This window comes from Mustela erminea, chromosome 5 (assembly GCF_009829155.1).
Source record: "Mustela erminea isolate mMusErm1 chromosome 5, mMusErm1.Pri, whole genome shotgun sequence".
Classification (NCBI taxonomy): Eukaryota; Metazoa; Chordata; class Mammalia; order Carnivora; family Mustelidae; genus Mustela; species Mustela erminea.
In genome coordinates, this window is record NC_045618.1 from 106,124,909 (window position 1) to 106,146,469 (window position 21,561).

At 37.2% G+C, this 21,561-nt stretch overlaps 1 protein-coding gene and 1 long non-coding RNA gene across 13 annotated transcripts in view; one reads left to right on the forward strand and one right to left on the reverse strand.

Moving 5' to 3' along the window:
* Positions 1-3,607, reverse strand: part of LOC116591447 — a 41,263-nt gene extending 37,656 nt beyond the window's left edge. For 3 of the 5 annotated variants that reach the window (XR_004286009.1, XR_004286006.1, XR_004286005.1), the window contains exons 1-2: positions 3,296-3,597; positions 2,336-2,386 (exon numbers count right to left, since the gene is read on the reverse strand). This is a non-coding gene — a long non-coding RNA (uncharacterized LOC116591447). Of the gene's footprint in view, positions 1-2,335; positions 2,387-3,295 lie in introns of all 5 variants that reach the window. The other 2 variants (XR_004286008.1, XR_004286007.1) reach the window with 2 other exon arrangements.
* Positions 3,608-4,025: 418 nt separating this feature from the next.
* Positions 4,026-21,561, forward strand: part of ARID4A (AT-rich interaction domain 4A) — a 65,224-nt gene continuing 47,688 nt past the window's right edge. For 3 of the 8 annotated variants that reach the window (XM_032344332.1, XM_032344338.1, XM_032344335.1), the window contains exons 1-8: positions 4,026-4,138; positions 5,223-5,279; positions 7,406-7,516; positions 9,511-9,576; positions 10,756-10,846; positions 18,033-18,112; positions 18,202-18,296; positions 19,981-20,155. In XM_032344332.1, the coding sequence (XP_032200223.1) occupies positions 5,274-5,279; positions 7,406-7,516; positions 9,511-9,576; positions 10,756-10,846; positions 18,033-18,112; positions 18,202-18,296; positions 19,981-20,155 (624 nt within the window). In that variant the 5' untranslated portion in view covers positions 4,026-4,138; positions 5,223-5,273. The other 5 variants (XM_032344336.1, XM_032344337.1, XM_032344339.1 and 2 more) reach the window with 3 other exon arrangements.

Consider the following 21,561-nt stretch of genomic DNA (forward strand, 5'->3'; position numbering starts at 1 on the left):
AGCAGATCCAGATCCAGGTCTTTTTTTTTTTTAAGATTTTATTTATTTACTCGACAGAGATCACAAGTAGGCAGAGAGAGGAAAAAGCAGGCTCCCGGCTAAGCAGAAAGCCTGACTTGGGGATCAATCCCAGGACCCTGGGATCACAACCCAAGCCAAAGGCAGAGACGCTCAACCCACTGAGTCACCCAGTCGCCCTGATCCAGGTCTCCTAAAACTGAAACATGTTCCCTCATTTTCCCACAAAATGAGGCTTATTCTAAAAAACAAAGACTTCTTTAGTTTCGAGTATGCCAGAGTCTTCAGAACACAGACTATTTTATAATCTCCTTAAAAAACAAAGAAACAAAAATTTCTCCTCTAAATACTGATGAGATCCCTATATGTCAACTATTTTAACGTGGGCTCAAAAAAAAAAAAATATATCAGGAAAACGTTCAGTGTTCCATGATTAAAAATCCAGAAATGGGAACACGAATGGATAAACAAATCTATAGGAACGTTCTAATTTTCAAATTTCAGTGTAAAATACTACCTTAAAAAGCTAATTACAGAGCTTCATTTGAAGCCTTGACCAAATAAATCATTCTGTTTTCAAAATAGCTTTTCATCATTGAAACACCATTAAAAATTGTGGTGACTTTGATTTTGTAGGGAACATTATTAGTTTGGGCTCACTGAAATACAAAAAACAAATCTGTCATAATGAAATTTTTTTTCATTAATACCTAAGAGATGGTCTAGAGACTGTTCAGTTAATATTCATCTACAGTCACCCTCCATTAATATATCATAAAATCCTTAAGAATTCTCAATGGGCTCTAAATCTGTATTACATTAGTAATTACAAATCAATTCAGTATTAAAAAAATTTTGAGGGCTAAGATAGCATCATCTGTGGAAGATAAAAAGTAATGTTCTATTACTACTACTAGTAGTAGAAAAGTACTACTGTTAAAGAAAACATTAAGATGGTTTACAAAAGCACCAAGAGAATGCACATGAAGATGGAAAACTTTAAGGATGACTACGAGGAAACATAAAATAAACTCACTAACTATACCATAAAAACAGTATTTGTTTTTAGTATCCTCTAATGTCACTTCTGTGTAGCAAAATATTCCCCTGTACAAATGTCTAACTAGAGTGAAAAATACATTATATTTAAGAAATCTCTTATAAGGGCCAATAAAAATCCTAATAATTATTTTACTGTATGTGTGACCTAAACATTATAATTCTGCTTGAATAAAGAGACCCAGGGGAAGAAATTGAAAAATAAAGCTGAAGAAAAAACAGAAAAGAAAAAGGACAACAAAAAATATAAGCAGTAAGAACAAAGCTTTCTGATGGAAACTGTACAAAGATGAAAGACTTAACTGTATAATCCTTTTGGCCTTATGTTTCCACTTCTAGGAATTTATTCCAAATAAGCAAAGATATACAGAAAGATCTAGATGCCTAGATATTTTAGCAACAGATAACAACTGTCAGGCACAATCTTTTGTAAAACATGCACAAGGATACCATACATTGTTATCATAGAAAAACTAAGGTATCAGATCATATAAAGTATGGTACATCTATTCTAGAGACACTACGCAACCATGAAAAATGCTTTATGGACAAAGTGTTTCCCATGTTCCAAGTATCTTCCATAAAGAAAACACAAGGGATAAAATGAGCACAGTACTAGACTAACCTTTATAAGACAAAGGGGATGAAAAAGAGATACCCCTCTGTATTATACAGAACTACAGTATAAACTGTAATTAACTTTTGGTGGAAAGAATACAAGAAACTTTTGTTTTCTTTTTTGGGCTTTTTAGTAATTTCCCAATGCCTACCGACATGCATTATTTGTATCAGATAGTAAGTTTTAAGTTGGGTAGTGGAATTATAGGTGATTACCCCCTGGACAGTTCAGCAGTATTCACCGTTTTATTAAGAAAAAATAAATCACTTTTTTTCAACTCTTACTGACATATCTAGTCTACATGCCAATTTTTTTTTAATTAGGAAGAAAAAAATCATGGAAATATTAGTATTATTCTGTGATAAAAATGTTAAAATATTTAAAAATTCAGGAATAGGAAGAACACATAAATAGATAAAATTCATAAATAGGTACTAATTTGAGATTTTATTCTACAAGATCACATCAGGAAGCTAATTATACAGATTCATTTGAACCCCTGGTCAAACCAAGCTTCTTTTAACCATGGTTCTTCCGTTTTTGCTATTTATGGCTCTACTGATAAAGAGCACTGGTCCATAAAAACTTTTCCACACAGTCTACCCAATTTTAAAAATTTTTGCAGAAATTATAACTTACCTCAGTAATACTTAGGATATTTCACTGAAGGTCTTGTTTTCTTCAGAGCAACTGCCAAAAAACCGCCAATAAATTATTAAATCACACAATCGTTTCTAGTCTGGAGACCTAACAATACTGGTCAATTTGAGAAACAGGGCTCACAAGAGAGACAGAAAGAGAATAATTTTAAGTAAGTATCCAGACCAATGTGCCAAAAATGCCTCATTCCACTCTCTTAAGTAATTTTTAGAAAAATCACTGCTGTGAATGAAAATTTTAGTTGGACAGTTTTTCTTTTTGAGTAAACTTACTCAACGTAGATTCAACGATATTTCACATTTTAAAAATTTCATTCTTTAAAACAATTTGCCAATTCAAATTCCACTTCACCATTTCAAATGTGTTTTAACAGAACACAACAAATTCTGCTAAAAGCACAAAATCAATGGCTGCCCTGAACTAAGTTCCTGTCGGGGAGGTCCTCTTATTTAAAGTGTTCTCAGTCCCTACAAAACCACTACCATTTCCTTTCCGAGCAGCATCAGCCTCGTGCTGAATGGCACAGGCCGACTATCTAAGGTTAGAGTAGCAGAGCCTGGGCTAGGTACCCAGTTCCACACCCCGCAGATTCCTGCAGTTTCCCCAACGCTTAGTCCCGTGAGGAGCACGCGGAAATCTCTCTCCCCACGCAGATGGGTGTAAGCAACTTGGCCTTCCCCGCGTTAATTAAGGAGGCGCCCACAGCAGGTGGCACTTGGCTGGAAGATATGACAAGCTCCTGAAACGCACTTCCAAAGGGAGGAAGAACTGATCGGAAAGCAGACTCCAGAAAATCTCTGGAAAGGCATGCAAAGGACCCGGCCGGAGAGACCTGCACATCTCCTCCGCCCCTTTCTCTCTCGCGGCGGGAGAGAAAGCCTCGCCCCCTTTCAACCCGCCCGCCTCCCCGCTCCCCACCCCACCGCAGGGAGACCTTACTTTGCCATGGCCGCCGCGCGGCCCTTCCACTTCCGGTGCCGGTGCCTCTAAAGCTGCGCCATCCCCCAGTCCCTCGGACATCCACAGCTTCCAACCGACCTTTTTGACACGTCCCCGACTCCTCCAACCTTCAGAAGGTGCTGTCCCGGAGTGAACGGCGGACAGGTGCCGCACTAAAATGAAGCTACAGGAAAACGCCCCGGCTCTCCTCTCGCCAGAAACATAAAATGCGATAGAGCTGCGACCACCACCGCTCAGACAAAATGGCGCCGAGAAGCCGGTTTAGCGCAGGCGCCTTGGAAAGACCCTGCCCCGCCCCCGTCCAAATCCTGGCCGCAGCTCCGGGTTCGGTTTCCATGGGACACTTCGCCGCCAATCCTCGTGCCGAACTGCTCTTCCTGACCCCTCGATTTACCAATCAGTGCTCGCTCAAGCACATCCGGAGTCGTATCAACCAATCATTTTTCAGGACCTGCTTACTCAATACCCGATTCTCCAGTAACGTTAGCCTTCGGAAACAGCCAATCATAAGTGGAAGATGTCCTACCTGCTGTTTTTCGCACCAATCCGTGAAGTTTCACAGCTACATCCAATGAGGACGGCAGGTAGCGAGCTCCAATCCGAAGCTCTTCGGCGTCATGAGCAGCCAATAGGAGTTCGTGTAGAAGCGAGTCTGCTCAACAGCTTGTTATTTGGTGGATTGTGGCAGTAAATCGGGCGAGTGGGGAACCGGGCGCAGGAACTGCCGCCACGGCCGGGAGTGGTGCTGCCCGGACGGGGGCCCACGGGGGTCAGTGGGGCGGAGGACTCGGGAGCTGACAGCGCGCACTTCACCCGCAGTTGGTAGGTGGGGAGAAGGGAAGTGGGGGATACTGAGTGGACGAAGCGGCAGTAGCAGCTCGTGCTGCTGCCCGGGGTCCCGGTGCAGTTGGAAGCTTCGGAGGTGGGGAGGGGGTGCTGGGCAAGCGGTGCGGCGAGCGCAGGCGAAGGGGCAAGTCGTGGGGCAGCGGCAGCAACTGCAGGAACCGCCGCCGCAGCCACCTCCTCGGCGGCTTCCCCAGGAAAATGGCTGTGGGGCTGGCCGCGCCGCTAAGTTTGCTTCCGCGCGGTGAGGAGCGGGCTGCTTGGGGGAGTCGGTCCCCAACTCCGCGGCACGTCCTCCCCTGTGGAGTCCGTGGCAGGACCCGAAGGGCCGGGGGCAGGTACCTCTCTGGGCTGTACAAAAAGTTGAGGCGGGCGCGGGGAGGAGGCGGCGGCTGCCGCTGTGCGGCTCCCCTCCCCTCCCACACCCTCTCCGGGCCACCTCCCCTCCTCCTCTCCGCCCCCCCTCAGCCCCCTCCCTTGCGCGGGTCTCCCCTCACTCTCGCGCCTCCGGGCTGAAGGCCGCGGCCCCTGCCCCATCCGTGAAGAAGCGCTTCTCCTTTCTGACATGGTGCAGAGCGGAGGAAGGAGAGCAATGGCGCCGTGACACTCCGCTGCCGCCACCGCGGGCCCGGGGCGGGCCGAGGGGGCCGAGCGGCGGAGGCGGGGCGCGGGCCGAAGTCGGGGTATCTGAGGGGGGCGGCTGAGAGAAAGCTTGGCGACCCTGCCTGGGGGGGACCTGGGGAAGCCCACACGGCGCCCTGCCCTTCTCCGGAGCGCTCGGTCCTGGGGCTCCGAGTTGGGCATTTCGGGTCAAAGTGACGAGCGAGGCGGGGGCGCGGTGGGCCGCTGGCGAACTCCAGGGAGGAACGAGCTGCCCTTTGGCGCCCGAGGGGTTCTCGCTGTTTCCTCAGCTCCTGCGTCCTGGCTGCCCCCCCGGGGGATCTTATCCTTCGCGGGTGAGGGTTCTGCCCCTCCCCGCTGGCGTTTGTTTACTTTCTTTCCTTGGGTCGCTCCCCTCTGTTGACTGATTCTGTGCCTGTCTTTCCCTTCCCCGTGCTTCTAGTGACGGAGAAGATAGCTCGTTGAGCTGGAACCCCACAGATCACCAGTAAAAATGAAGGTAAGTGGAGTCAGCGCTGCTCCGAACCTCGTGCCCTGGACACTGCTTGTCGTGAGGCTAGTGCTGTGGAATGTCATTTTTTTTTTTTTCTACTCAAAATTGATTCCTCTACTAAGCAGCGCTTTCTGAAAATGAGGACGTGTTGAAAGGGTGAGAAATGATCATTGTGCCTAATGCAGTCAGTCCGGCTCCTCTCTGAAGCAGTTAGCACTTTGGAAAGGCTGGTGCAGCCTTTCCATTGTTGTCCATTGGGCTAGTATTTTTAAACACTTCCTGTGTTGGCAGCAACCTTTGCAGAAGTAAAGCTTTTGTCCTGTTTTGGTTCTTTGGGGGATTTTTTTGACATTTTTTTTTTCTTCCACAGTGCCAGTGTGATTTTCTAAGGAAGGAATATGTGCATTGTGTAAAGGAGAGGTCATTTCTTCTGTGAAAATTTCTGTAGCTAAAATATTTGAAGGTGAACTGAAACTAATGTTTTAGTTCAGTCATTATAGTAAACATTTTAAAACCAAAATACATTCTTCTGATAGCTAATAGTGCACACATCGTATGTGATATTTAAAGGGAAAGGAAGTTACAGCATTATGTAGTACAGTGGCTTTTAATATTTCAAGTTAGATATTTATTTGCCAGTGTTCCTCTTCAGTTTTCATTATTTGTAAATGCACTGACTTTAAAAGGTACTTGATTACTTACTCATTTACTGTTTCATTGTATTAAATTCTGCAATATAGCATTTCCCCAAACTTTCTCTTCTTATCTTTTGGAAATGACACATTACCTTCTTTAATGTTACTTGGGAAAACTTACTGGAAAAGGAAAAATCATTTCTGCTTGCAAGTGTTATTTCTGAAGTGTACACTGTTACCTTTGTGCTTAGCAATATTGAATCGAGTCTATATGAATACATTTAGTTTTTGAAAAGAAATACATAAAGTGACAGACTTAGAATAATAATCATTCTGTTACTGCAAATTAAAATGAATGGCAGAATGAAATTTCGCACATCTTTCAATGTATCATTCTGATATGGCCATTTGCTAAAAGTAGAAGTTTTTTAGTAAAGCTTATTTTTTTAATATACCAGGAAGATTAGGGTAATAACTACGTACAGCCCCAAGTTTTGAGCCATTAGTTCATATATCTGCATTTATCAGCTGAATTTAGACTAGATTTTTTTAAATGTAGATTTTAGCCAATGATTCCCACAAGTAATGCTCTCCTTATGGAAGGGATTGGCTTCATTTCTTATCTATGCGGTTATACTGCTACCAAAAAGATACTGCTTTAATGTAGCTGTGTTAATAAACATTTAACTACATATTGTTAGCATTAATCTTAATAGCAGTATTTCTTCTAATTTGAAAACAAAACTTTCAGGCCATAATTAAATAACTTAAAAGTTTTATGAGGCACTTGGTGTGAATATACCTTTTCTGGTTTGGGAGGTTTTTTTTTTTTTAACATTTAAAAAAAAGATTTTATTTATTTATCTGAAAGAGAGAAAATGAGAGAGAGAGAGAGAGAGCATGAGAGTGGGGAGTGTCAGAGGGAGAAGCAGACTCCCTTGCCGAGCAGGGAGCCAGATGCAGGACTTGATTCTGGGACTCCAGGATCATGACCTGAACCAAAGGCAGTCGCCCAACCTATTGATCCACCCAGGAGCCTGTTTTTTGGTATTTTGAACTTTATTATTATTTTTTTAAGTAAGCTCTGTACCCATCATGGGGTGTAAACTCACCACCCAGAAATCAAGAGCCATATGCTCTACTGACTGAGCCAGCCAGGTGCCCTTGTTTTTTGTTTTCTTTTTAAATATGTTCATTTCTTAAATAAATTGTAGAATTGTTGAAACATTTTGTATCTGGAGGAAAAAACATGATCATATGACCTTACTGAAACTTCTCAGTTAAAACTTAAAATGTTTTGTTGTCAGGACATAGTTTATAGTAGTAAAGGAATGTAATTGTTTGCTTTAGGAGTATTTTTCAAATTATTAATGACATTAATAAACTATAATATTAATATTCTTACTACTTTAAATATAGAACCTTTTAATGAATGAGGTTTGAGGTTGGAGTAGGGGAGAATAGTAGTGACATTCACATTTTATGTTCTTCCATCAGGCGGCGGATGAGCCTGCCTATCTGACAGTGGGAACTGATGTCAGTGCCAAGTACCGAGGTGCCTTCTGTGAGGCAAAAATTAAGACTGTGAAAAGGCTGGTAAAAGTTAAGGTAATTTTTTTTTTTTTTTTTAAATTTAAATACAACCTAAAAAAAAAAAAAAAAATTTAAATGCAACCTGTATTGAAGAGAATTCGGGATGGGGACACTGCAAATCAGCATTTTATTGAGTCATTTTTATGTGAAAGGACTGTTGTATACAAAACTATAGGAAAAGCGTATTAAAAATTACAAAATAAGGAACTCAAAATGAGAAGTTATTCCAAAATGCTTCTCTGAAAATACAATGTTTATGAGACTTATATTTGGCTCTCTGCTGTTGTGGCATGTTTACTTAGGCTGTGATCTATTTTCTTCTCTTTCATAATGTTCAGGTAGAGACGATGTCAAATGATTAGGAAAAATAATATAGTTGAAATTGTTTTTAAGACATTGTTAAAAATGACTTAAGAATTTTATTTTTAGGATGCTTTTATGACCAGAAAAAAAGTCACCACATTATTCCTGTGCAATATTTGGAAATACAGAAAAGTACCAAAGGATTAATACCCATAGCTTACCTCTCAGAAACTACTATTAACATTTTTGTGTTTCCGTTCAGTAGCTTTCCTATATAAATGTTTTTAATAATCTTACTTAAATTACAAGTGTAATCCATGTTATAAACATTTTTAACATTATAGAGCTGTGTAATAAAGTGCATGAATGTCCTCTTCGATACTACTCCAGAGAGATTCAGTATGGCCTGGCAAATACTGTGCAGTGCCTACCATAACAGTATTATTGTTGTTGTTGTTGTTGGATCATGTTGTACTTTCAGTTTTGCAGTTTGCTTTTCACTTCCATATCTGATCTTTTCTTACAAGAATTAAGCACCATAAAAAGAGGACATGTTAGACTTGTTCTGTCCTCAACACTAGAGTAGTGCTTGATACATAGTAGGGCACTATACATAGTAGGGCACTCAAAATATGCTGAATGAGTAAATGACCTGGAGCAGTTATTCTCAGAGTGTGGCCTTGGACCAGCAGCATCATCCTTATCTGGGAACTTGCTGGAAGTGCAAATGTTCAGGCCTAGATCCCAGACCTACTAAGTCAGAAACTCTGTGACTAAGGTCCAGTGATTGTATTTTAACAAGTCCTTCAAGTGTTTCTGCTGCATGTTAAGTTTGAGAACCATTAAACTAGAAGAATATGATTTGTGTGGCAGATACATAGATTTATCTGTGATTATTAAGAGAGATCTTTTTAAATTTTGATCTGATGAAATTTTTCTTCAGGAATTGTTACAATAGCATTTGACGTTTATTCGTTTCCATTGGCCTTTTTTATTGTGTCAGCTATATGGGATTTGATTACTGAATATTTACTTGGATTTCGTTGAGAATTTAAACTTTCTGTTAATATTGTGGCTCTTGATATATTTATGTAAAATCGGTACAGTGATTGGGGAGGACGTGTTATACATTATAGGGAATATCAGTTTTCATATTTTGAGTACTTGCTCTGTGTGCATGATTATTACACTGTATATTTGGGAGGATTTATAGTAAAAAAGTTCTTATTTGTCACTGAACTACCTATCATGATTATTTAAGTTTACTTTATAAATGACCAATGGTGTTCTGGTTTTAATTTACCTTGAATTTGGGCAATAAAAGTTTGATACCGTTTTTTATATACTTTGTGACAGAACCTTTTATAACTGCATAAAAAAGAAGGCAGTTTTAAACTTTTACAATAATCACTACAAATTATAAATCTTACATAGTTCATTAATTCAGCAAACATTTATGAAGTGCCTGTAATATGCACTGACATTTGTTAACTGCTGAGGATATAATGGTGAAGGAGGATTCTAGCCCTCAAGGAACTCACAGTTAATGAGGGAGACAATAAACACAAATATAAGACAATGTAATAAGTAAGTAGAACAGGAGTAAGCCCAGGATGGTAAGAACATGTAGATTAAATACTTCAGACTTCATAAACATGTTGTTTTAAAAGTAATATGCAAATTATTGTGCAAAAAATGTTTTCCAGGTACTCTTGAAACAGGATAATACTACACAGTTGGTGCAAGATGACCAAGTAAAGGGTCCTTTAAGAGTACGTATGTTCTGGGGCGCCTGGGTGGCTCAGTGGGTTAAAGCCTCTGCCTTTGGCTCAGGTCATGATCCCAGGGTCCTGGGATCGAGCCCCACATCGGGCTCTCTGCTCAGCAGAGAGCCTGCTTCCTCCTCTCTCTGCCTGCCTCTCTGCCTACTTGTAATCTCTGTCAAATAAATAAATAAAAATCTTAAAAAAAAAAAAAAAAGAGTACGTATGTTCTGCAGTTTAAAGTCTGTAATGATAATTAACAAATACATATGGTCAGTTACTGAATTTTACTTTCATAGTTTTAAAATTTATAAGAATGTTAATCAGAAAATAAAAATACAAATAAAGTGTTAATAGAGTTAGTATTAATTATATTACACTGGCTGTATCCTTATTTTAGAAAGATAAGTTATCTTACCAGAGGGTAATTTAGTATATATAGACATGAGTTTTCAGCCACCTTTTGGTTTGGTCTCTTGGATTATCTTAGCATTGTCATCAGAGATATTTAGCCTGCTAAGTAATATACTAGTATCATAAATTGGAATCTTTTTTTGTTCTAATGTTTCAAGTAAAGTATATTTACTTCATAATTCAATTTAGTGGATACCTATATTGTGTTTTCCATCCATTTCTGGCCATTTGTTGATGTAATAAATCTTTGTTATGTCAGAGTACCACTTTGGTTAATATCTCATATATCTGATATATCTGATATGGAAGCTGAAAGAAGGTCAACTGGTCCATCCCTCTCTCCAGGTGAACCTTTATCTTAAAGGTCCCTTAAAGACGAATGCTGAATCCAATATTCAGTATTTCTGTGAAAGAAAATTGAAGCTACTTTTTGTGATGGTTTTCTGGTTCTTGCATTCCACAGTTTCCTTGAAGGCAATGTGATGTGGTATAAAAGCTCTGAAGTAAGACTTAAGAGACTGGGTTCTTGTCTTCTCATCTGAGCCACAGTATTCAATGTGTAAAATAAGGGTGATAATAACCTTACGTGTGTCAAAGCATTTTGAGGTTCAAATTGCATGATAAATACATGAGCACTATAAATGATAAAGATCTAAGTCAGTGTGAACTAGAATTATCATAGGTATATTTTTCTTTTTAACCCAGGTCATATAGTTGGTGGGAATGATTTGGTTTATTTAAATTTGGTAATAAAATTTTGATACTGGGTTTTAGGTTGGAGCTATTGTTGAAACAAGGACATCTGATGGATCCTTTCAGGAGGCTATTATCAGCAAGTTGACAGATGCTAGTTGGTACACTGTGGGTAAGTAGTTAATTTAATACATAGAATTTAATTTGGGATTGCATATACCTATATTTTGTAAATACACTAAATTATGTTGATAGAGAAATATGTATTCTTTACTGTCAGTTTACTTGATACAAGTTGTTAAAATTTTAATGACACCTGCTGGCAACAAAAATAATTACCTCTTTGGTCACTTGGTACTATTTCATCCAATAATGTACTTCTTTTTTAGGCTACCTAGATTATTTCTTTTTAAGAAAGTTAAGTTATATGGTTATTTTCTTCTATTAGAAGGTTGATACAAGTTAGTATTATAACTAATCAGATTTTTTTACTTTTCCTGTAATTACAGTCAAGATTGTACAGTTGCAATCTTTTATTGTATTGCTGCCTGTTTTACATAAGGGTAATACAGATGTTACCACAGAATTTAAAGCCTAAAAAAAATTCTAATCAGAGTAGATTCAAGTCTAGCTGATCATAGCTTAATTTTTGATTTTTTGATCCAGTCAAGTCTCCATACACCTTTCAGGAAAGATACATGTGCTACTAATGAGAATGCATACTTAACATTCCATGCATAAGCTTATACTGGCTATAAAAAACTTTATTGTTGTGAGTAGCAACAAGTGTCTTACTACATGTAAACTAAAACCTAAATGTAGTAGTTACATAGTTGCTGTCATTATGTTGATAAAAATAACAATGATTAACATTTCCAAATCTCTTCTCAGTACATTGAAACTACACACTCCCGTGGATAATAATCCAGTCCTTTGTTTTACACTGAACATCTATACCATTGTTTGGTTTTTACATTTATGTCCTGGTATAAGTGATGTAATTATGGTGTGGTTTCCTTAAAGAAGGAAAATAAATGATCCTATAGGTTTACTTTTAGTTTACTTGAATTTTTGCTTTGGGTAAAAATCATTCATCTTCCGGTGATGCTCAGAGCTGTGAAGTACATGCTTTGGTTAAAAATTGTTCTTCCTAGGACTTAACTCTGCAGTTTTTATTAGCAGTAACAATTTGTTCTATGTAACTACTATTTTCTAACCATTTTTGTTCTTCTTGAACCTCCTAGAAATTGATGTTGGTTCACAACAGTGCTGGTGTTCTGAACTACTTATTTTTAGGTAGCTTAGTTGTGGCTGTTGATAGTTGTTAGAGATTTAAAACTAAGTTTAATCCTAACACTTAGAGATCAAGTAAATACAATTTTACTATATTAAACCAGTGCTAAAATTACAGGCATTCATATATGCAAAATTATGCAAGATTATATGATGCATATTCAAATACTAATATTGCATCCTATTTGGTGCTTAATATCGAGGCTTCATTGACAGTACTTGTGAAGTTTTACTGATATAATGCTTATGCTTCTGCAGAAGCGATACTTTTCAGGTTTTCACATTTTGGGCTTCTGCTCTCCAGAATAACAGATCTTTATCCTCTTATGAATGGCATTTTAGCATTTCTAAAAGCTAGTTGCTAGTGAGCATTCTCTGTGGTGATTTTCTATGATGGGTAATTACAGAAGAAATTGTATAATTCTTGTTCTGAAAGAGTGTAGAATCTTAATTGCATGTAATTCATGTATCAAGCATTAGTGTACATAAGAATCACTTGGTGCTTGTTTTAAAAAATGAGGATTTGAGAACGTCAAATCTCTTCAGTTTACTAGGTCCTGGGATGGCAACCCAAGAATCTTCTTTTTCTAATTACATTGGGTGAACTTAATGCAGGTAGTACGCATTTAGTAAAATAGTCAGTACTTGGAAAAACAGAGACTTATTCAGGAGAAAAATTCAAAATATTTAAGTGTTTTTGCATCTGCATAATGACAGCAAGTGACCTAAAAAATTAAAGATGTTAAAAAGCATGGTTCACTTAAGTATGTTTAATAAAGCATTCTGCCCTAAAGAATATTTCGGTCCTGAAGGATGTAGCCCATATGAAGAATGATGAGCGCATAATGAGCCTAAAAGATGGCAAAATAAAATGTGTCCTCTCTCACAGATCATGAATGTTCTATATTTTTCTTTATTTGAGTGACTACTATCTTTAATTCCTTTTTTCTGAAAATTTTCTTGTTTTTTACTTTCTAGTAAAGTATTAACTAAGAATCAGAAAGTTACACAAAGTATTAATGATTTCCATATCATTTTTTAATTTTAAGTGATCTCAAAATTTGACTATTAGAAACAAAAGAAAAGAGGATACCATGCTGCTGGTTTGGATCAAATAAGAGTTGTGATCATTGGTGATCAAAAATTATCTGATGAGTCTGATAATATCTTACATACTTAGGGTTTTCTTTCTGTTATAGTTGAATAGCCAATTTTTAATTGGCTAATATAACCTAATTTTAAAAAAAATCTTACAACACCTTGCCCTCTAATATTGAATAATAAACAGCTCCAGTTTATGGATTTTTTTTTGTTTGTTTCTTTGAGCCTCAGAAATAGTCCCTCTTCCTATCATAAAACAGTGTTTCCTACCATAATTTATTCATTTGGCAGTTCTTATCTTTGCCTGAAAGATATGTGTAATGTATGGAAATGTGTAACCTGTCTAGTCATTCAAAAGGTATCAAAATTAGGATTGGAATTTGTATCTTCACTTGAATGTTGCCATTAACTCCTGGTAAATACAGTTGTCAATAGGACATTCTAAAACTATTCTTCTTTCGCCTTATTGGAATATAAAAATAACAGTGTACTTGAAAAATAGGAAAATGTAAAGGACAGAATTGTTATTTAATAATTTACATATAAAATGCATATATACAAATATGTAATGTATCAAATTTTACACTAAAATCTATTTGATAATGGGGCACCTCAGTGGGTCATTCGGTTAAGTATCTAACTCTTGGTTTCAGCTCGGGTCAGAATCTTCGGGGTCCTGAGATTGAGTTCCGTGTTGGTCTCTGCACTCAGCATGAAGTCTGCTTGAGATTCTCTCTCTACTTCCCCCTTCATGCTATTGCATGCGCTCTGTCTCTCTCTCTAAAATTGAAAAAATAAAAATCTATTTGATTATTTATATATTTTTGCGACAAATGCTTTTTAAGACTCAGGATTTTTTCATGTCTTGTGATTACTGTTTTGCATGTCAGTTGGATCAGATCTCATGGAAATTTTAGTTAATGGAGTAGAGGAGGTTTAGATTAAACTGGTGAATGGACTGATTTTTGTAGCTTGTGCTGCTGGCTTATAAGGCTTTTTAATTTAGTTAGAACCTCTTATGACAAGTTTTTTTTATTACCAACATCGATCATGAATGTTTTCAAAAACCGGTGTTTATTCCACTGACTAGAAAATCACTAAGAAAAGAAGTACTAAGCCAAAAGAAGCCTATGCATTCCTGTGATACGCTTTAATCTATGTTTAAATGGCCTTCCATAAGAATTAGCATTCCCGTGATACTTTGTCAATTTCATTATACATTGGAGTGCTAATTTCTTAAGTTTCTTGATTTCTGAAGTTTTTGATCTTGGCTGCAGAGGGACTTCTGTATCACAGATGATTTTATGTAACAGAACTATTGGTTATACCTAAGGTATGTAATTTTAAAGTTTTATTCCATTATGTGAAATAATTTTCTTAATATTGTAAATGTAGATATAAAAATATTTACTAATTGTAACTACTATACACAGCTATAATAATATTTTTGTGAAGTCAGATTCTTGACTTATTTTCCTGTGTTTCATTTTTATGCCTCTGCTTCATGTCTATTTTGATCTGCCTTAACAAAACTGTAGCTTTCAGATTCTCAGTTTCTTTATAAAAGGAAGGTAGTGATTCCTACCTTGCAGAGGCTGTTGTGAGGATTAGTACATGATAGAAACTTATTAAGTGATAACTAATTATATCTTTGGAGAGATAAAGTTAATTTACTGTTGTTATCTTACTATCCTCCAGCATCTAACAGTGCTGTGATCACAGGTAGAGCTTTTGTATTTAGTAAATAGATCCCTGTTGCTTTTGTTTCTTTTAACAGTTTAGAGTTAGGGTTTGTGTATTTGTTTGCATAGGCATTGTTTTGTCTAGTATGAGCGACATTATTGAGAGAGACTTAGCTTTGTCTTTTTTCTAAAATTATGTTTCAGTATTTATAGTAACATAGTAATAGAGGTATCACTTTTTTAAAAATTATATATTTATTTGAGAGAGAGCACATGAGTGTTTGGAAGGGGCTGAGGGAGAGGGAGATGCAGACTTCCCACTGAGCAGGAGCGCAACCTTGGGAGTCCTAGGTCTCCGAGATCATGACCTGAGCTGAAGGCAGATACCTAACTGATTGAGCCACCCAGGCGCCCCCAGAGATACTGTGTTTATACTCTTTAGCCTCAGTAGTCCATTCAGATGCCAGTTTGACTAGTATAAAACATTTTCATAGAATTACTAAATCCTTGTAGTCTGAATTTTTTCTCTTAGCATACTGTAGTATACATCTTGAACTAAAAAGAGCTGTATTTTTCTATCTACACCAGTTAATTATTTGCTCTTGCCAGAGTCATTCCTCAGTGGCCTGCAAATTTGGTGTCTTTAGATGATACTTCTAACACGAAAGTTCTAGAGGAAGTTTTTATAGATGGAACTTCCTCATGATTTTTATAATCAGGGATGTCATGACTAATAGTTTCACTATGATGTTGACTTTTCCATCTTTCAGGAAATCTTGAATGGTTTATAGAGCTTTTCAGACTTGTATATAGTACTTAAATACATGCCTTGTATGTTTAAAGGAGTTAAAAATAAATTAACTGTTTCTCTTTGTTCTAATCAAAGTTGTAAGTATTCCTGTGTAAAACTGAAATTGTTATTGGTACTACAATTCCCTTTAGGGAAGTTCTTTTTGTTCTTACATTATTTCTACCCATTAAAGTATGTTGAAGTGAAATGCATTTTTTCCTTCAAAAATCTGATCTATTTTGAAGTGATTTTTTTAAAAAAAGCAAGAGCTAAAGATACTGGATTTTTCATCAGAGGGCATCTGGGTGCTCAGTCAGTTAAGCATCTGCCTTTGGCTCAGGCCGTGATCCCGGAACCTTGGGATCAAGCCCCATGTTGGGCTCCCTGCTCAGTGAGCTTGCTTCTCCCTCTCCCTCTGTTCCTGCTCTCTCTTTCTCTCAAATAAATAAAATGTTCAAAAAATTTTGGAAATTTTTCATCAGAACATTTGATTTGCAGCTGCCACTGATTAACAATGAAACAATGAAAAACATCTTATTGCATAATTTTAATATTATTCATTGGTCTTACAGTCTCATTTTCCTTACTCATACCTCCACTTAAAGGTGTGTGCATCTGAGCGCGAATGTGTGTGTCTCTTGTTACCATCTTTCATATTGTAGGCATTAAGGAAAATTGGAACTTTTAAGGTTTTATTCTTTAATATATTTAGGGATATTAATACATGAATTATTTTAAATTTGGTACAATAATTTCATGATCTTGGATTTTTAAAGGAAAATGGTTTATTTATTAGACTTGACACCATATGAATCATAGTTTTGTTACAAATGTTTAGAGCACTGTTAATCAAGTGTAGATTAGTAATGTAATTGTTAGAGGATGTTGTGTTTTATCCTGTTCATTGTGTCTGCAGGTGGTCATTAATTTCTGCATCGTTGACAGTGTATAACAACAGCTCCTTTTGTGGAATCATTATGGTTCTTTGAATATGTGCTTTCAGGAACTTTTCATTTTCTCTGCATTGTCTCCTGCATGTAAGAGAATTTAAACTAGATGTCTTTAGTCTAAGAGAAGAATTGACTGAGGTAGATAAATATTGAAGAAGTTCAGTACTCTTACATAAGTTCTTAGCATGAAACAAATAAGTTTATGATTAAATATTATTAAAGTAATGTAGAATTTCCCTTTATTAATACTAACTTACTCTGTTAGAATGGAAAAACCTCTAGAATTGTATTGGAATTAAATCTTAACGTAATTATTTTTTGTCTCTATATGCCTTCCTATTATATGTTATTTTCATAAGATATACACATATTAATTGATGTTTGTATTATAAGTATCTGAGGTAGGGATCTCATCTTTTTTATATTTTATTTCTTCATAATGCTGGGTAATCAGGTGTCTTCTAAGAGCATTTTTTAAAAATAAATTTTATATATGTTAGATGTTAAAGTAAGAGTGCGTTTCTGAAATATTAAACCTATAAAAATAATAAAGCTACTTATATGGAGAATTAAAGTGATAAAATGTTAAATTCCTTACCCCATCCCCCGAAATTATTTTTTTTTTAGGATTTTATTTATTTATTTGACAGAGATCACGAGTAGGCAGAGAGGCAGGCAGAGAGAGAGAAAGAAGCAGGCTCCCTGCTGAGCGGAGAGCCCAATGTGGGGCTTGATCCCAGGACCCTGTGACCCGAGCCGAAGGCAGAGGCTTAACCCACTGAGCCACCCAGGCGCCCCTCTAAACTTTTTTTTTTTTAAGATTTTATTTATTTACTTGAAAGAGAGTGAGCGAGTGAGCAAACAGCAGAGGGAGAGGGAGAGGCAAACCCCCCACTGAGCAGGGAGCCTGATATGGGGCTCTATCCCAGGACCCTAGTATCATGACCCTACCTAAAGGTAGACACTTAATTGACTGAGCCACCCAGGTGCCCTATTTCTAAACTTCTTACATCCCCTTCTAGCAAAAGAAAAAAGTTGAATCTTAGGACTTTAGAATTTGGCAGCCAGTACTTCTACTATAGTTAAGTTATCAATGGAAATAAATAGAAGAGTCCAGTATCCAAGAAACACTACCAGAAGGCAAACATTTTCTGGAAGTAAGAGATAATTCATTGATAACTGTTGGGAACCAACCCATAATGCTTTTTTTTTAAACCAGGTTTTTGCTCATTTTCTAGGATTAAAAATAATAATTCTTGATTTGACTAGGTTGCTAATGGTTTAAAGAAGGTGGTTCTGTAGTGATAGACATTGAACAAATGAATGGAGACACCTAAGCAGTTGGGGGCAGACATTTAACCTGCATCTGTTTGGCAGCTACAGAATGAAAAATATAGTATGCACATTTTAAAAGGTTTTGAAAAATAACAAATAATGATTCTTAAAAATGTTAAGCCAAGATAAATAGCAACAATAGCATTCTCTGCAGTGAAATGTTTACTTAGTGTGCATAAATTCTCTGGTATCTCTTGCTTATTTTAGTGTTTGATGATGGTGATGAAAGAACACTGAGACGCACTTCACTTTGTCTAAAAGGAGAGAGACATTTTGCTGAGAGTGAGGTAGGGTGCCATTGGTAGGCTTTTTGGGTTGAGTAACTTCGGACATCGAAGGCAAAATTTGATTAATTTGTCTGTTGTTTCTTACGTAGACACTTGACCAGCTTCCCTTAACAAATCCAGAGCATTTTGGAACTCCAGTAATTGCGAAGAAGACAAACAGAGGAAGGAGGTCCTCTCTTCCTGTGTGAGTGTTTTCATATACAGTAATGTTACAGTTTTTAGAACATTAAACAAATGACTTTTCTAGGATGGCTAAAATTGTTCAGGTAACTTTTCCATCGTATCTTGTATCCTTATATTAGTCATTTTACCTTAAGCAGATCTTATTCTTAATTATTCCCATTGCTCTGTCCAAGAATTATCACAATGCCTTTTTCAAAAAGGCTATTTTGTCTTGAGTTACTTTGCCACATTCCTTAATTGATATGTCTTTTTCTATTTTAAGTGAGTATATATATTTTTCAAACTTTTCATCACAAAAACACTTCAGACTTAAAAATTATACATAAACTTTCGGGGCTTCTAGGTGTCTCAGTCAGTTGAGCATCTGACTCTTGGTTTCAGCTCAGGTCAGGATCTCAGGGTTGTGAGATTGATCCCCATGTTGAACTCTGCACTCAGCAGGCAGTCTGCTTGGAATTCTCTTCCTGTCCTCCTTCCCCTACCCCCACTGTGCACTTCTTTCTCTCTTTCACTGTCTAAAAATAAATCTTTAAAAAAAATTACACAATAAACTTTCATATACTTATCATCTAGATTCATTAACTTAAATTATTTTTGGAACATTTGAATTATTCATTCAGCTCTGTAGGTATATATGATTATTTTTTTATTTAATGATAATTTTAATTGGTCAAACCACTTGAGAGGGTATTGCAAAGCATCAGACCTACCTTTAAAAACTTTAAGAATAAGGAAATTCTCTTACATAGTCAATGTATGGTTATCAAATTCAGAAAATTTAACATTAATAGGATAGTATTATCTAATAGTATATAATCCATATTTCAGATTTGCCAGTTGGCCCAATAGTAACCTTTAGAAGCATCCCTTGAATCCAGGATCCAATCCAAGGCCGTGCATTACATTTAGTTTATGTGGTTCTTTTTTTTTTTTTTCTTTTAAGATTTTATTCATTTGAAAGAGAGAGAGCAGAGCCGGAGTGAGAGAGTGAGTGAGCATGAGTAGGGGTGAGGGGCAGAGGAAGAAGCAGACTCCTTGCCGAGCAGGGAGCCCAACATGAGATTTAGTCCCAGGACCCTGAGATGATGACTTGAGTCACAGGCAGATGCTTAACCAGTTGAGTCACCCAGACATCCCTAGTTTATATGGTTCTTAAATCTCCTTTTATCTGGAAAAGTTCTTTGGCTTTTTTTTTTTTTTTTTTGTCTTTTCATTACCTTGACATTTTTGAAGAGTATAGGCCAGTTTTGTAGATTGCTCACTATGAGTTTGTCTGCTTATTTTATTTTCTAGGTAAGTGAACTTAAACCCTCACATGTTTCTTAATGTGATCTTTTCATAACCTGTTAGGAAATTAGAGTTACATTATCTGGCACCTCGCATACATGAAAAGTAGAAGGACAGTCTTTTAAAAAAAAAAAATGTACTGGCACAATAAGTAGGTTGTGGTGACATTTTTAGACTTTTCTGTCCCAGCTGGTGGTGGGCATAAGAACAAAGTTCAAATCCTGATTTATCTAGTAACGTGGACACAAGAGTTACCATGGATAGCTCAGGACTAGTTTGGGACCAGGGAGGTATCTATCTCTTCAATTTCAATAAGAATGAAGAAACTACTACTCTGGAGTAATCTACATTAGAAATTGAGTTGTACATGTTAAACTCACACCACTCTGTCTCAGCAGTGGCTTATGTGAAGATCCTGATAAAGTTATTCTGACTTTTAGTAATGAAGATGAAAAAGAAGAAGAAAGTAGTGAGGAAGAAGATGAAGATAAGCGACGTCTCAATGATGAATTATTAGGAAAAGTTGTAAGTGTGGCATCTACATCTGAGAAGACTGATTGGTATCCTGCCTTGGTAAGTCATATTTCTTTGCAGAATTAATTAACCATTTAAAATATTTGTTAAAGGGGGTGCCTGGCCGGCTCATTCGGTAAAAACGTGTACCTCTTGATCTCAGGGTTGTGAGTTCAAGCCCCACATTGGTGTGGAGCCTAGTTAAAATTTGAATAAATAAACAAGCAAATGTTTAACATGGATTTTTTAAAAATATTGAAAATATTTTGAAAGTATTACATAAATTTAATTTGGACTTCATTGCTGAGTTGAGCAGTCCTACTTAGGTCCCACAGACTTTACTGTCTTCTCTTGTTATTTCTTTCTTTAATTTTCTATAAAGTTGTTTACTGGGATTTTTCAGCTCTCCCTTCAAAATGTGTCCAGTGGTCTCTTCTTATTCCCATTATCATTTTTTACTCACTTTATGGTAATTACCCGTAAGTTCCCTTAACTTGATTCCTGACCTTTTTGCTAAATTCATATTTTTCTAGAATCAATTTTTATAGAGAAATAGTTTTCATATACTAATTTAATCATGATAGTCCCATTCTCCAAAAAAACCACCACAAAACATTCAGTGACTGCCTTATGGATCAATTCTGCATTCTTTCTTTCTTTCTTTATTTTTTAAGATTTTATTTATTTGACAGAGAAAGAAAGAGATCACAAGGAGACTGGGCAGAGAGAGAGAGAGGGAAGCAGGCTGCCTGCTGAGCAGAGAGCCCGATGTGGGGCTCGATCCCAGGACCCTGAGATCATGACCTGAGCCAAAGGCAGAGGCTTAACCCACTGAGCCACCCAGGTGCCCCCAATTCTGCATTCTTTAGATGGATATCTGAGGCCATCCCAGCTCTTAGTTTGTTTCTCATTTTCAGTGTAAGCTCTGTCCTCGGGTCCTATCTTAACTGCTCCATGTCAGACTTAACTCTTCTAAACCTTTACTCTTGCGTTAAATCAAATCAATTAGTATTTACTGAGGATATGCAGTGAGTTCAGCTCTAAATTTCTTAGAAGAGAGAGAAGTATGAATTTTGTAACACACTGTTCTCAAGAATCTAATTATATATATTTAGAGATTACATAGCTATTAAAGATTGTATAGTCCTTTTTCTTTTTTTCCATGAAGCCTAACACAGGACTTGAACTTATGATTCCTAAGATCAAGACCTGAGCTGAGCTTAGGAGTTGGACACTTAACAGACTGAGCCATCCAGGCACCCTTCTGTCATAATTTTTTTTTTTTAATATTTGTTTGCCAGAGAAAGAGAGAGAGAGAGTGCGCACAAGCAGGGGGAGTGGCAGATAGAGGGAGAAGCAGGCTTCCCGCTGAAGAGGGAGCCTGATGTGGGACTTGATCCCAGGACTGTAGGATCACGACCTGAGCTGAAAGCAGACACTTAACCGACTGAGCCACAGAGGCATCC